The sequence below is a fragment of the Gopherus flavomarginatus genome, chromosome 3, assembly GCF_025201925.1.
Source record: "Gopherus flavomarginatus isolate rGopFla2 chromosome 3, rGopFla2.mat.asm, whole genome shotgun sequence".
In the NCBI taxonomy this organism is placed as follows: Eukaryota; Metazoa; Chordata; order Testudines; family Testudinidae; genus Gopherus; species Gopherus flavomarginatus.
The window spans coordinates 98,532,958-98,546,119 of NC_066619.1; the positions used below are offsets into that span (position 1 = coordinate 98,532,958).

At 42.4% G+C, this 13,162-nt stretch overlaps 1 protein-coding gene across 1 annotated transcript in view; it reads left to right on the plus strand.

Annotated features, from left to right (window-relative positions):
* The window catches only part of TMC1 (transmembrane channel like 1), an 87,598-nt gene that overhangs the window by 31,679 nt on the left and 42,757 nt on the right, over positions 1-13,162 (plus strand). The window contains exons 6-8 of the mRNA XM_050945430.1: positions 5,267-5,373; positions 7,318-7,416; positions 12,015-12,157. Coding sequence (XP_050801387.1) covers positions 5,267-5,373; positions 7,318-7,416; positions 12,015-12,157 — 349 coding nt within the window. The remainder of the gene's footprint in view (positions 1-5,266; positions 5,374-7,317; positions 7,417-12,014; positions 12,158-13,162) is intronic.

Below are 13,162 nucleotides of genomic sequence, written 5' to 3' on the forward strand. Positions count from 1 at the left end.
CTCCGTGGAAGGAGGAAGCCTCTGGTAATCAAGCTGGTCTCCTTTCCCGGTTTGCTCTCTCGTTCCCGGAACCCCGAGCAAGCAGGTCTCCTTCCCTGCGGTTTGCTGGGTGGCTCCGGGAACGCGAGAGCAAACCGCGGCGAAGCTGGTCTCCTTTCCCGGTTTGCTCTCTCGTTCCCGGAACCCCGAGCAAGCAGGTCTCCTTCCCTGCGGTTTGCTGGGTGGCTCCGGGAACGCGAGAGCAAACCGGGGAAGGAGACCAGCTTCGCCGCGGTTTTGCTCTCGCGTTCCGCGAACCACCCAGCAAACCGCAGGGAAGGAGACCTGCTTGCTCGGGGTTCGGGGAACGCGAGAGCAAACCGGGAAAGGAGACCAGCTTCCCCGCGGTTTGCTCTCGCGTTCCGCGAACCACCCTGCAAACCGCAGGGAAGGAGACCTGCTTGTTCGGGGAACGCGAGAGCAAACCGCGGCGAAGCTGGTCTCCTTTCCCGGTTTGCTCTCGCGTTCCCCGAACCCCGAGCAAGCAGGTCTCCTTCCCTGCGGTTTGCTGGGTGGCTCCGGGAACGCGAGAGCAAACCGGGGAAGGAGACCAGCTTCGCCGCGGTTTGCTCTCGCGGTCCGCGAACCACCCAGCAAACCGCAGGGAAGGAGACCTGCTTGCTCGGGGGTTCGGGGAACGCGAGAGCAAACCGGGAAAGGAGACCAGCTTCCCCGCGGTTTGCTCTCGCGTTCCGCGAACCACCCTGCAAACCGCAGGGAAGGAGACCTGCTTGTTCGGGGAACGCGAGAGCAAACCGCGGCGAAGCTGGTCTCCTTTCCCGGTTTGCTCTCGCGTTCCCCGAACCTCGAGCAAGCAGGTCTCCTTCCCTGCGGTTTGCTGGGTGGCTCCGGGAACGCGAGAGCAAACCGGGGAAGGAGACCAGCTTCGCCGCGGTTTGCTCTCGCGTTCCGCGAACCACCCAGCAAACCGCAGGGAAGGAGACCTGCTTGCTCGGGGTTCGGGGAACGCGAGAGCAAACCGGGAAAGGAGACCAGCTTCCCCGCGGTTTGCTCTCGCGTTCCGCGAACCACCCTGCAAACCGCAGGGAAGGAGACCTGCTTGTTCGGGGAGCGCGAGAGCAAACCGCGGCGAAGCTGGTCTCCTTTCCCGGGTTTGCTTTCGCGTTCCCCGAACCACCTAGCAAACCGCAGGGAAGGAGACCTGCTGGTTCGGGGAACGAGAGAGCAAACCGGGAAAGGAGACCAGCTTCGCCGCGGTTTGCTCTCGCGTTCCCCGAACCTCCCTTGAAGCCGCCCAACAGCGCTGCAGTGTGGCCACATCTAACACCACTTGCAGCGCTGGTTGCTGTAAGTGTGGTCACTCTGCAGCGCTGGCCCTATACAGCTGTACTAATACAGCTGTAACAACCAGCGCTGCAAAATTTTAGATGTAGACATGGCCTCAGTATTGAAATTAATTCTGTAAAAGTGCTCTTGGGATATAGCTTAGAGGCTGGCTTTGTTGTTTGCCTATAATATGCTATTTAAGTGTTCTCAAAAGACAATATATAAAATAAAAACAAAAAAGAGAATATGATCATGAATATCACTGTACATATATAAAATTGCAAAGTACTTGTGGTGAGAGTTGTGGCAAAATTTGAGAACAGTCTTATTATAAAGTAAGCTTTATATTTCATAGGGAGAAAGGCCTTCCAGTAATGAGCTAAATTATCAACAAATCCGCTCTGAAGCAAACTTGGCTTAACATCACAAGGACTTGAGTGGGAGCCTAGCCACTGATCAGCCCTAATTATAGTGCAAGATAGCTTTACTGAAGGTAGCTTTGGAGCATGCAATAGACAGTGTCAAGGTGGCTATGACCAGGAAAATGGTCAACTGTTAGTTTTACCTGATTTGTACTTTGTGTTGCAAAGCCATCCTAGACAAGGTGGCACTAGGCCAAAAGAAAGGGTAATTCACCACATAATAACTTGAAACACATGGCATCATGATCAGTAGAGAACAAAGCAGGCTATGCAATCACTGGGGTTTAATTTAGCACGCAGAAGAAGCTGTTGAATAAATGTAGTTAAATCAAATTGAGCAGTAGGAGACAGGTGGTTCTTTTGGTGGACTGGTAACAGAATAGAATTCATTCTGAGAACCCATGTGAGTGATCCTTCAGTTATATTTGGTAAATAAATGGGCCTGGACTGAGTTGTTTTGCCATTAAAACCCAGGGCTGTTTCAAGTTACATTTGTAGGACAAGTATGTAAAAAGAGACTGGGATAATTAACTGATACTGTGTCTATGTACAGTTTTTTTCCCTCCTGTAATGAAATAAGCTCCTTTGTCTTTGTCTTAGCTTAAAGATGCCTGGACACTCAGAATATCACAGTATAAATGTTACTTTTATAATGACCCTCAATAAATAGGATTGTGAACTTTATCTTTGTAAAAAAAATAAAAAATAAAAATCAAGTTTGGACAGAGACCAAGCATGACATGCGTCAGCCCAAAAGAAAACTATTTTGCAACATTCACTATACTTCAAATTAATGTTTTTACTGTATGTCTAAATTTTAAACCTAGAAAATCAGCAAAGCAAACCATATAATGCAGTGATTAAATGACTGATTCTGATCTTCAGAACTTACTGTCCCCCAGCTAGCACAGCTCAGAGGATGGGTGGACAGGAAGTTACTTTTAGGATACCTTTATGCCTGTCTACCCATCCTGGGGCTACGGGGTGCTTGTCCAGTCCCAATGTGCATTTAGGTCCTTTGCAACATGATGTGCAACTTAAGGTCCTTTATATCAGCCAGGAATCAACCACACCTAGTGGTTCCTAGTGCTGATTCTCTCTTCTGCAGCTATGCGTAGGGTGACCAGATGTCTCAATTTTGTAGGGACAGTCCCGATATTTGGGGCTTTGTCTTTTGTAGATGCCTATTACCCCCTACCCCATCCTGATTTTTCACACTTTCTCATGTCACCCTAGCAATGGGTGTGCGCTGGAGTATAGGACAGGATGGCATAGGAGCTGACGATTCTCCTCTATTGAAGGGGACCAGTTAAGGTAGCTTTCTGGCTGTTTTGTGGCACAAAAGGCCAAGATCAGGTCAGAGGCAAAACCTGTCCCTTTGTCTTGTTACTATTTTATTCTTAATTGGAGCTACTAGTGGAAGAATATGGGAAACTAACATTAGAAGGTATAAAGGCTTCCTCTCATAGGAGCTGAAAAGTTCAATGTGCTGGACAAACAGTGCCAACTGGAAATACTAACATAAAAGCTCAAAGTCTAGATTAACAGGACTAGGTATTTCAGTGCTTCTGCAACAAGGGCCTAGGATAATTCTCCTCTAATTCAGTCCCAGCTAGTGACAGCTTTAATGAATAACTACAGGTCAATAAATGTTAGAATTAACTGGGGTACAATGCTAATCTTAACTGATATAGCACCAAGAGGGCCATTATCAGAGAAAATAGTAACAAAGCAGTTTATGAAATCATCAGGCACAGTAAATGCTCACATGTCCTAAACCAACAGGAGCCTCTTTAGCAGTAAATATAAAGGTCACGTGACCAACATTTTCAGTTACAGCAGCTACACCTCCAGAGCATGTGGGGATAAAAATCTTCCCTTTAATCATAAAGTGTTTGATTCTTGATTTCAGTGGAAGGTTTCTCCACATAAGTATTGCAGAATCAGGTCCTAAACTTCTATTATTTTATTATTATTAACATAGTACTAGTACCTAGAGACCTCAACTGAAATCAGGGCCCAGTTATGCTAAGCGTGGTGCAAACACACAGAGAGACAATTCTTGCCCCAAAATGCTTACAGTCAAAATGGACAAGGCAGACAAAGAGTGGGAAGGGAAAGAGAGGCAAAAGAAATGAACTGACTTGTTCAAAGTCACATAGTTGGTCAGTGGCAGAACTGAAGAGCTTAGAGCTCTCAATTAAATACTCTGTTCTCCTGATCAAGCTATGTCCCCTGTTCTTTCCTACCTAAATCTTTCTCATTTACAATAATAATCTTTCACACAGTATATACTTGTTTCCCTAAACCTGAATCTTAAATCATCTCTTGTTGTTGTCAAAGTTAGAATCAGGACTCACAATTTGTCAGACCACTCTGTTTATTAGCGCAGCGCTCCGCCAATAACATTCAGAATATGTGAGTGGCCATGCAAGGCCCAAACAGTCTTATATATACAGATAAAAGAGCGGGAATTTAGACAAAGGGACAAAGAAATCAAAACAGTAAAATTCACCTGGGGCGCAGCATGCATATCCTATTTCCTTACTAACTGTTATCGATCTAAGGCTAATGCTTCACCAATTGCCCTTAAACGGTGCAATTGTTCTATGTTAATGTCTGTATTCCTGACACCTGGTTGCAACATTCCAACAACTTTGCTTAAAGGTACAGACAACATTTCTTTAATCCTTTCTATTCTTACTATATAATTCATTCTACTTTCACATTGTCATTGCTAAAACTTTTATACTGGTGATGCATAGACTAATGAGCCTGTTGTGAAGAATCTTTTGTACTGAGTGACTGTATACTCCTGGTTCTCAAGGTATTCTGCATCTGGTGGTGTGACAGACACCAGTCTATTAGTGATTTAGTATAAAAATACCACTGTATTCTATACAACAACAGCAATCGTAGTATCACCATTGCAAATGCTGGTGTTTTAGACCACTGCTGTAGAATAGTGTGTTTGTGTTTTTTTAAATTCAGGAAGTTATCTTTCCAGCAATGGTTTGCTTTCTCCCTGGCTAGTAGGCCAGAAACAATTAAAGCATATGTAGAAAGGCACTGATAAACTCTAGAGACCATGATTTCAGAGGTATTTTGTTGATTTCAAGTGGAGTTAGGTGCCTCATCTGTTTAGTCACTTTTGAAAATCTCACTAGGCACTTATCTGCATCCTTAGGCAACCAAATACCTTTGAACATCTGGCCCAAGGAGATCATCCTGAGGTTCTATTCCACTGTATTGGTGTCATGTAATTTATATTCCTTCAATATACTTTGGTAAATGGTGTCTTGACTTCTGTTTTTTTAAATCATTTCAAGGAAGTGAATGCTAGTTTGCAATCTTGAAAAATTACTAAAATGATACAATTATAGGTATTAATATAGAATAAAAAATCTGATTATTTGTATCTTAAGCACTCATGAAAATGCTCAAGTAATCCAGTCTCAAAATAAGAAGACAAGAATATTGACTGATCTGTCTTTTTGTCATTGCAAATGTTTTCACAGGTCATTTTGGCTCTTCAGTAGCTTCTTATTTCATATTCTTGCGCTGGATGTATGGAATAAATATGATTCTCTTTGGATTGACATTTGGCCTTGTAATGGTGCCTGAGGTGAGTGAGACTGTGTGACTTGGGATTTTTTTAAAATTGGATTTCATCCTTCTGTAGGGGAATAAAATGTCACTGAGAAATGTTGCTTAAAACTTTAACCTTTGTTACTAGAACACTTAGGGCAAGATCTCTACCAATGCTCCAGCTCCTTTAAGCCATGAAAAGAGACAGAGTGGTGTAAAACAGATCTAAAAGCCCTGGTTCTGCCCAGGGACTCATTCCAGGCACAAGCATTGCAGAAGACAGCTATAAGGCTGCCTCCCAAGAACTTAACACCCCCTGGCATTAGGGGGTGGGGGTGGGCAAAGCATGCCTGAGCAGGGCTGAGCGTGAGACAAGTGTAGGGGGAAGGGCTGCATCCTGCAGTGCTGTGACTCTTAGGGCAGTCCATGAAGTCTGTCTAAATTACAACAGGGGCATCTCCACTCTATACCTGGAGCAACCCAGGTTTAGCAGTGGAGGCGGGTGGGGAGCACAAGGTGGTTTAAAGCTACCTTAGCCTGCATCCCCTGGACTGTGAGTTCTGTGCTGCACCTCTAATAGTATGTCTATACTTTAAGCCGGAGGTATTATTTCCACCTTGAGGAGACATACCCAGGGCCGGCTCCAGGTCCTAGCATGCCAAGCGCGTGCTTGGGGCTGCATGCTGCGGGGGGTGCTCTGCCGGTTGCCGGGAGGGCGGCAGGCGGCTCTGGTGGACCTCCTGCAGGCGTCCCTGCGGAGGGTCCGCTGGTCCCGCGGCTCCGATGGAGCATCCGCAGGCACGCCTGTGGGAGGTCCACCGAAGCCCTGGGACCAGCGGACCCTCCGCAGGCAAGCCGCCGAAGGCAGCCTGCCTGCTGCCTTCGCGGTGCCTGCAGAGCGCCCCCCGCGGCTTGCCGCCCCAAGCACACGCTTGGTGTGCTGGGCCTGGAGCTGCCCCTGAGGCTCCAGGCCCCAGCCTCTTCTGCTCACGCTGCCATGGCGAGACTCCATTTTTAGAGTGCTAGCTTGCTTTGAACTAGCTTGGGGTACATGTCTCCTCAAGTGTAAATTATACTTCCAGCTTGAAGTATAGACGTATCCTTAGACATGCAGCAGAGAATCTCATCCATAAGGTGGAATTCAACTCAAATTTAAATTATCCCATGCAAAGGATGAGTATAAGACTTAATCAAGGCTCAAAATAGGATTTAAATGGAATTTAAGTCGTATATAGGGCTTGGGCTGGCCCCTAAATTTCCGCCATAGAGAATATCCTCTTGATTACACTTACTTCCAATGTGTACATGTAAGTGAGTGCAGCAGATAACGTCAAGGCCACAAGATTTATTTAGAATATGACATTTTCTAAAAATTTTCTAATGGATGGGCCAAATTCTGCTTTCATTAGAATAGAGTAATTGAAGCCAACTGAGTTACTTTGGATTTATACTACTTTAAGAGCCTATTTCTGCGCCCATTGAAGTCAAGAGAAAAGCTTCTATTGACTGCACTGAAACAATATCAAGACTCAAGTGGGAATAGAATCTGGTCTAGAATCCTGATTGTCATCATCTGAAAACTATATGCATGCAATGACCCAATATATTTTCTATTAACAAAAGCAACAAAATCAATAGCACAAGAAAAATGAATTTGCATCACTGAATGAACTCACTGATCTGATGAATATTTTTAACTTTTGTTGCTGCTGAATATAAAAGATACAGCTTAGCATTCCACTGATTTTTAATAGACTACCATTTAATAAAAAATTGCAATGGAATATACTTCAGGAATAGCGTCAATCACGAATTAAAAGGCATGAAGGCAAAAGATTTGGAGAGAGGGATTGCTACCAGTAGGGAGTTAAGGAGAACACAAAGCAAAATCTCCAGTGCAGTTGTTCGCGTTTGCATTTTATACTTTTGGGTGTTGGTATTGTGTTTTGAGCTATCTACATTCATCATATTTTGGCTACAGGTGCTGATGGGGAAACCATATGGCACATTACCTAGAAAAACTGTCCCGAGAGCTGAAGAAAGGACAGCTATGAATTTTGCAACTTTGTGGGACTTTAGTGTAAGTGTGCGTTATTGCAATACTGCATATTATCATGACTCTTTTGGCTCTAAAAGGTTTTGATTTCAGTGCTCAGTGCTTCACTGTTCAATTTCAGTAGTTTAATACGAAATATGTCAGGAGATCATTCAAATAGATAGAAATCAATTCAAATCCCCTTTTCATTAATTCCGAGTATACATGTTTTCTTGATCTAAAAACAGAACGTATGAAAATTCCATGTCCATTACTGTGTCTTTAGGAATAAAAAAGGAGAAGAATTTGGGAGTAAGAGTCTAGACTCATGTAGTCTCTGGTGTAATTCCATTTGCTTCAGTAGAGTTGGACTGTAGATGAATTTGACCCCCTGGGATTATACGCATTTAGATTTCAAGTTGGTGGTGCTGTGTGAGTTCCATGTAAGACAAAATCTTGTATTTTAGGCCTTTTTTTAAAGATAGACTAGAAGCAAAATTCTGTTTTTTAAATTTGCAAATATTTTAGCTGTAGTGGGATGGATGGCTGAATCCCTTGTTGTTTCTTTGAAGCTCATCATATCCTCAAGAGATGAACCTCCTCAATGGAAAGTCTGAAGGTAGACTTCTAAATACCGTAGAATACTTTTATTTATTGAAACACTATTTTCACCACCTTTCACACAGGGCATGCCTCCATAGCGCGATTACTTTTGTAAACATGAAATAAATTTAAGATGACTGTATTGAGGATAAATTCCATATTACAATGAGTCCAGACAATGGTACATTGGTTGTAAGGCAATGAAAGTCTCCACATTGTCTGTCAGGCAGCTGCAGAGGTCATTGTAAAGGATTTTGCACAAACAAAAAAGGTGGAATCATCCAGTTATAGGTGTTCTCCAGATTAATGGGAACAGCATTCAGATAAGAGTGACTCTGCCGGAAGCGTCTATACAATCTCCCTTCTACAGTTAGGCCTCAATTAATCAAATCTTTATGAACTTGCTTAACTTTAAGCACTTGTTATGGATTTCAGCAAAGGCAGGTATAATAGAAGATGTGGGAGGTGAAACTGGGAGTCTGTTTCTTTGAACAATTTATAGCCAGACATGGCAAACTAAGTAGAACAGTTCATTCTCTTCATACTCATGAGCACTAGGAGAAGTGTTAAAAATAACAGGATGAAGGAGGAAACCGAAGCTTCCTTGGTGCGGACTGCTGATGCCGGGAAGGGTGATGAGGGCTGTGGATAGTGTTCCCCTAATCACCCTAGGGAGTTCTGCCAGCTGGGGGCAGCTGTAAACTCTGGAGCATCCTAGGAGCCCTGCAGACAGAGGCTGTGGTAGGGGTTCACTGAATTAGCTCAGCCTTTGGCTATTCCTCCTATCAAGCATTGCCCACTTTCAAGCATGTGCTGGCTGCCTAGAGAGGGCCCCAGCCTTGTGCCACTTCAACCCCAGGTGGATTTTTTTATTAGGGGCCTTACCTCTGGCTCCTGGCTTATTCCTCTGGTACAGTGCCGGGAACAGTGGTGGGCAACCTGCGGCCTGCCAGCTGCATGCAGCCCATCAAGGTAATCAGATTGCAGACAGCGAGACATTTTGCTGACGTTGACTGTCCACAGGCACGGCCCCCCCTGCTGCTCCCAGTGGCCGTGGTTCACCATTCATGGCCAAAGGGAGCCGTGGGGGGCCGTGCGGGGCTGTGCCTGTGTATGATAAATGACAGCAAAATGTCTCACGACCCGCAATCAGATTACCCTGATGGGACGCACCACTGGCCTGGAATGAACTCTGGCCCTTTCATTTATTTCTTTGGAGAGTTTCAGCCAGGTAGCAAGTTTTTAAACTCTCAGTACACAGATGGAATACCAGACTGGATACATTGGTCTGTATGCTGACTTCCTGACTTTTAATGCAATACTTCCAGGCTGACTCACTGAAATCCAGTGAATTTTTAAAATTTAGTTTAATAAAGTGTTCAAAGTAACACATTTACCTCTCTCCACATTGCCTGATGTAAAGTGGTAATTGACCAGATGGCCTGACCTGATTTCCTTTAGCCACAAAGTGATGACCCCTCTTTAGATCCATGAAAGGAAGTCAATGTTCTTTTTAGGGTGAGCTCCTGGACCATTAGAAGGAGTAACTCAATAACATTCTACAATCACTGATGTATGTCAGTAATTAACAGAATTGAACTCCATTGTATTTGGATGATCACGAGCTACAATGGTTGAATGGTAGTAGCAGGAGACACAACAATGAAGTCAAGTGGTGAGGCCTATTTAAAAAGAGAGGAAGTACTGCAGCAGAGAGAGGCCTTGGAGGAGAAAAGTGAGCCTTGTAGCAACATGGAGGCCCTTTTAAGAAGAGTAGATCTGGAAGAAGGGGAGCGATGTTTATACAATCGTATGGAGAAGGTGAAAGAGAGAAGACTTGAGAGAAAAGAGATGGCAGTAGGAGAGCGGAGGCTTCTAGTAACAAAGAAACAGGATCTGGCAAGGGACAATGAAACCTTTATCCAGACAAGGATGGGAATTGGGACTATATAGCTGAGATAATTTTAGAGGCAAAAATAATTTTTTCAGGTCCAAAATAAAATGATAAACATGTTTTGTTGTTGTTGTATTCTGGAGTAATTCCCCAATAACATTTATTTCAGAAATAATAAAAAAGGGCTCTAAAATGTGTAGCAAAACATGAAGGTGAAATTGTTCCTGCCCTGATCATCCTTGGGAATGTGGCTATTTTCATCATGCAGAAATTGCTAAATTGCTGTTGCCTTTTGTATTTTAATCTTGAACTGAATTTTTTATATTTATATAATCTACAGCTCAGACTCTACTCCACAGCAATCAAAATCCCAAGGCTCATTATAATCATGCATACTACTAAAGAGAATATGCTCATCTATCTTGTGTTAGGCTGTGGGAAGAGTGTAGAGGGAGACCCTATGCTTATGGCTACCACTTCACAGCTAAAAATATATCAAGCTTTGCAGTTAAATACAGTAGGCAAAGCCCAGGAAACAATGTCCTCAATTACTCACAGTGCAGGGCTTATCTAAAGGCTTTAAAACACCTATGACAACACTGACTTAGCAAAGCATGGTGCCTTTAAAGATATTTTAATATGTAATGTGATCTGAACAGCCATCCAGAAATGTATGAGGCTATGTACAACTATAGATTAGACAATCCAAGCCCAGTATAAATTCTTACATGAAATTACACCATTTCTTAATAGAAGTATAGTAACTAAAGACAAAGCTGCTCACTTTTGGTGCTAAACAAATAAATAATATTCCCTTTCTCCTAGAATCAATACCTAATATTGCCTCTCCTGCATACATATCTCTACAGCTGTTCTGATACTAATACAAATAAGGAGATGCATCAATTACCAAACGAAGAAATCTGTGAAAGTTACCTTTAGTTACCATATATTAATATTTCATTTTCACTTTCACAAGAATTGCAAATGAGATTCTGAAGACTGTGTGTGACTCATTTCAGACATTTAAAAAACTCCAATAAATCAAATGCCTGGTTTGTGATTACACAAAGCAGAAGGATGATAATCTATAGATATTATTATAATCTATGAATGGATTAATTTTAAGAAATACCAGCAGCTAAACAGAAGGAAAGTAAATTTACCTTTAATTTAGGAGGACTAAAGCACTCTGCATTAGCACTGTCAGCTCATAATCAGCACATCTCATATCCATCAACAGTAGATCGATAAATTACACTTTAGCACTGAACTCTAGTGTTTGATTTGAGTTAATTGTGCCCATTTGGAGCTTCACTGCTGCTCTGCATGTGCTATGATGTTCATCAAAATGGGCTTAAATACACTGTTCTCCTCTCCTCTGACCAGGCTTAGCCAACTATCTTGATTACTTTCAGACTTGAGCAACTGCCTATTAAATTATTTTGAAAAAATAACAATCCAAGCCAATAGAAACTTCATTCCTATGGTTTGTTTTAAAGAAATGCAGTTTTTTCAATACCAACTTAATAATTTGTTTTATAAACTGTAGATATAAGAATCATTTCTGTATCCAATGAAACCCAACCATCTGCTGAATGAAATTTATCAGCTGTTAGCCAGCACACAGCAACACTACCCAGTACTTTAGGACAGAAATGAAGAATTTTATACCAAACTGGAACTGGAGAGAAATTTTAAGAACATAGAATATAAGTAACCAAACTTTCTGTTTTGTTGAGAAGCCACTTTCTGTTAAAACACACACACAGACAGCCAACCAAAAAAACCACTTGGATGAAAAAGCTTTCAGCTGCTACATTGTAGATGAAATGTCCAACCTATAAAGTACCTGACAGGTTATGGACCTGACAATCAACATGAAATCTTTTCCAGATCCTCTTGAAAGGCTCCAAAACAGGGCTGTTCTGAATTCTCACAGAATAGTCAGGCCCCAGCTGTCACTTTTACCATAATGATGTCTGGAGATGTCATGAAGGCATAAAAATGAATGTCTTTTTGGTATTCACTGCTTTTGGTGAAGTTTCATGAGGTTTAGTGTGTGTATATATATATATATATATATATATATTTATATATATATATAACAGGCTAGTTAAGCTGTTACCTGCCTTTTACTTTTCAGGGCCTTGCACAGTATTCTGTGCTCTTTTATGGCTATTACAACAACCAGAGAACAATTGGATGGCTGAAGTTCAGGCTGCCTCTTTCCTATTTCCTTGTGGGAGTTGGGACCATTGCCTATAGCTACATGGTTGTCATCCGAACGTAAGTTCCTTCTGTCTTTAGGGAAGTAAAGAATGAATTGAAATAAATGCAATTCTCTTCACAAAGGAGGCACTGTCAGAAATGATAATGTAGCAGTTTTAACAGCAGGATTGATACAGCTCTGGTGGGGCAAAGCTGCAAGGAAATGCTGGACTATGTTAAAGCCATTTATAATTTCTTAGGCCAGTATTTATTTATTTGTACTAGAAAGTGTGTTTCAGTCTGGCAGAGGTGGGAAAAAAATCTTTACTGAAATAACATAACACTTTCCCTCTGCATCTTAAAGGTGTAAAATGAATGTGTAATTCAAGGAACAAAGCTCTCAACCTCTCCCTTATAATAGTCTGCATCTAGCACAATGTCAGATAACATCCAGGCCATTCAGTTGCCCCTCTTTTAATCAGACCTGGCGTGAAGTAAATTAAAAAAAAAGGAAGAAGAGGAAAACACCTGACAAAAAATCCAGCTGTATAAGTCACAGTGAGCAGTAAATGATTCTCAGCAAGATTATAGTGGTTAGTTCACATTTGCACAGTGGTGTAGCAAAATTAATACCATTGGTCATGGTAAAAAATTAGTGTCCTGTGGCAGACAAAGTAGTCTCCAGTTGTGCTTTCTCCACTAAATTATATTTAGAGCACAATACTAAAAACAGTAGGAAGACTATGGGTAAGTGGGAGAAAGGGAAGGGAGGCTAGATAGGTTAGTGCACTAGGCAATTACACTTCCACCTCTGGAATTCTAGGTTTAAATCCCGGCTTACATCCAGAGTGAAAATGAATTTGATTGTCTTATTTTAGGGCCAAACTCACTACTGGTATTAACTGGGGCTATTCCATTGGCGGCATGCCAGTGGTAATTTGGTCGATAGTACCTATTTGCTCACACTAGAAAACCCCCTAACATAAGCCCTGGTCTACACTATGAGTTTAGGTCAAATTTTGCAGCGTTAGATCAATTTAACCCTGCACCCGTCCACACAGCAAAGCCATTTTTGTCGACTTA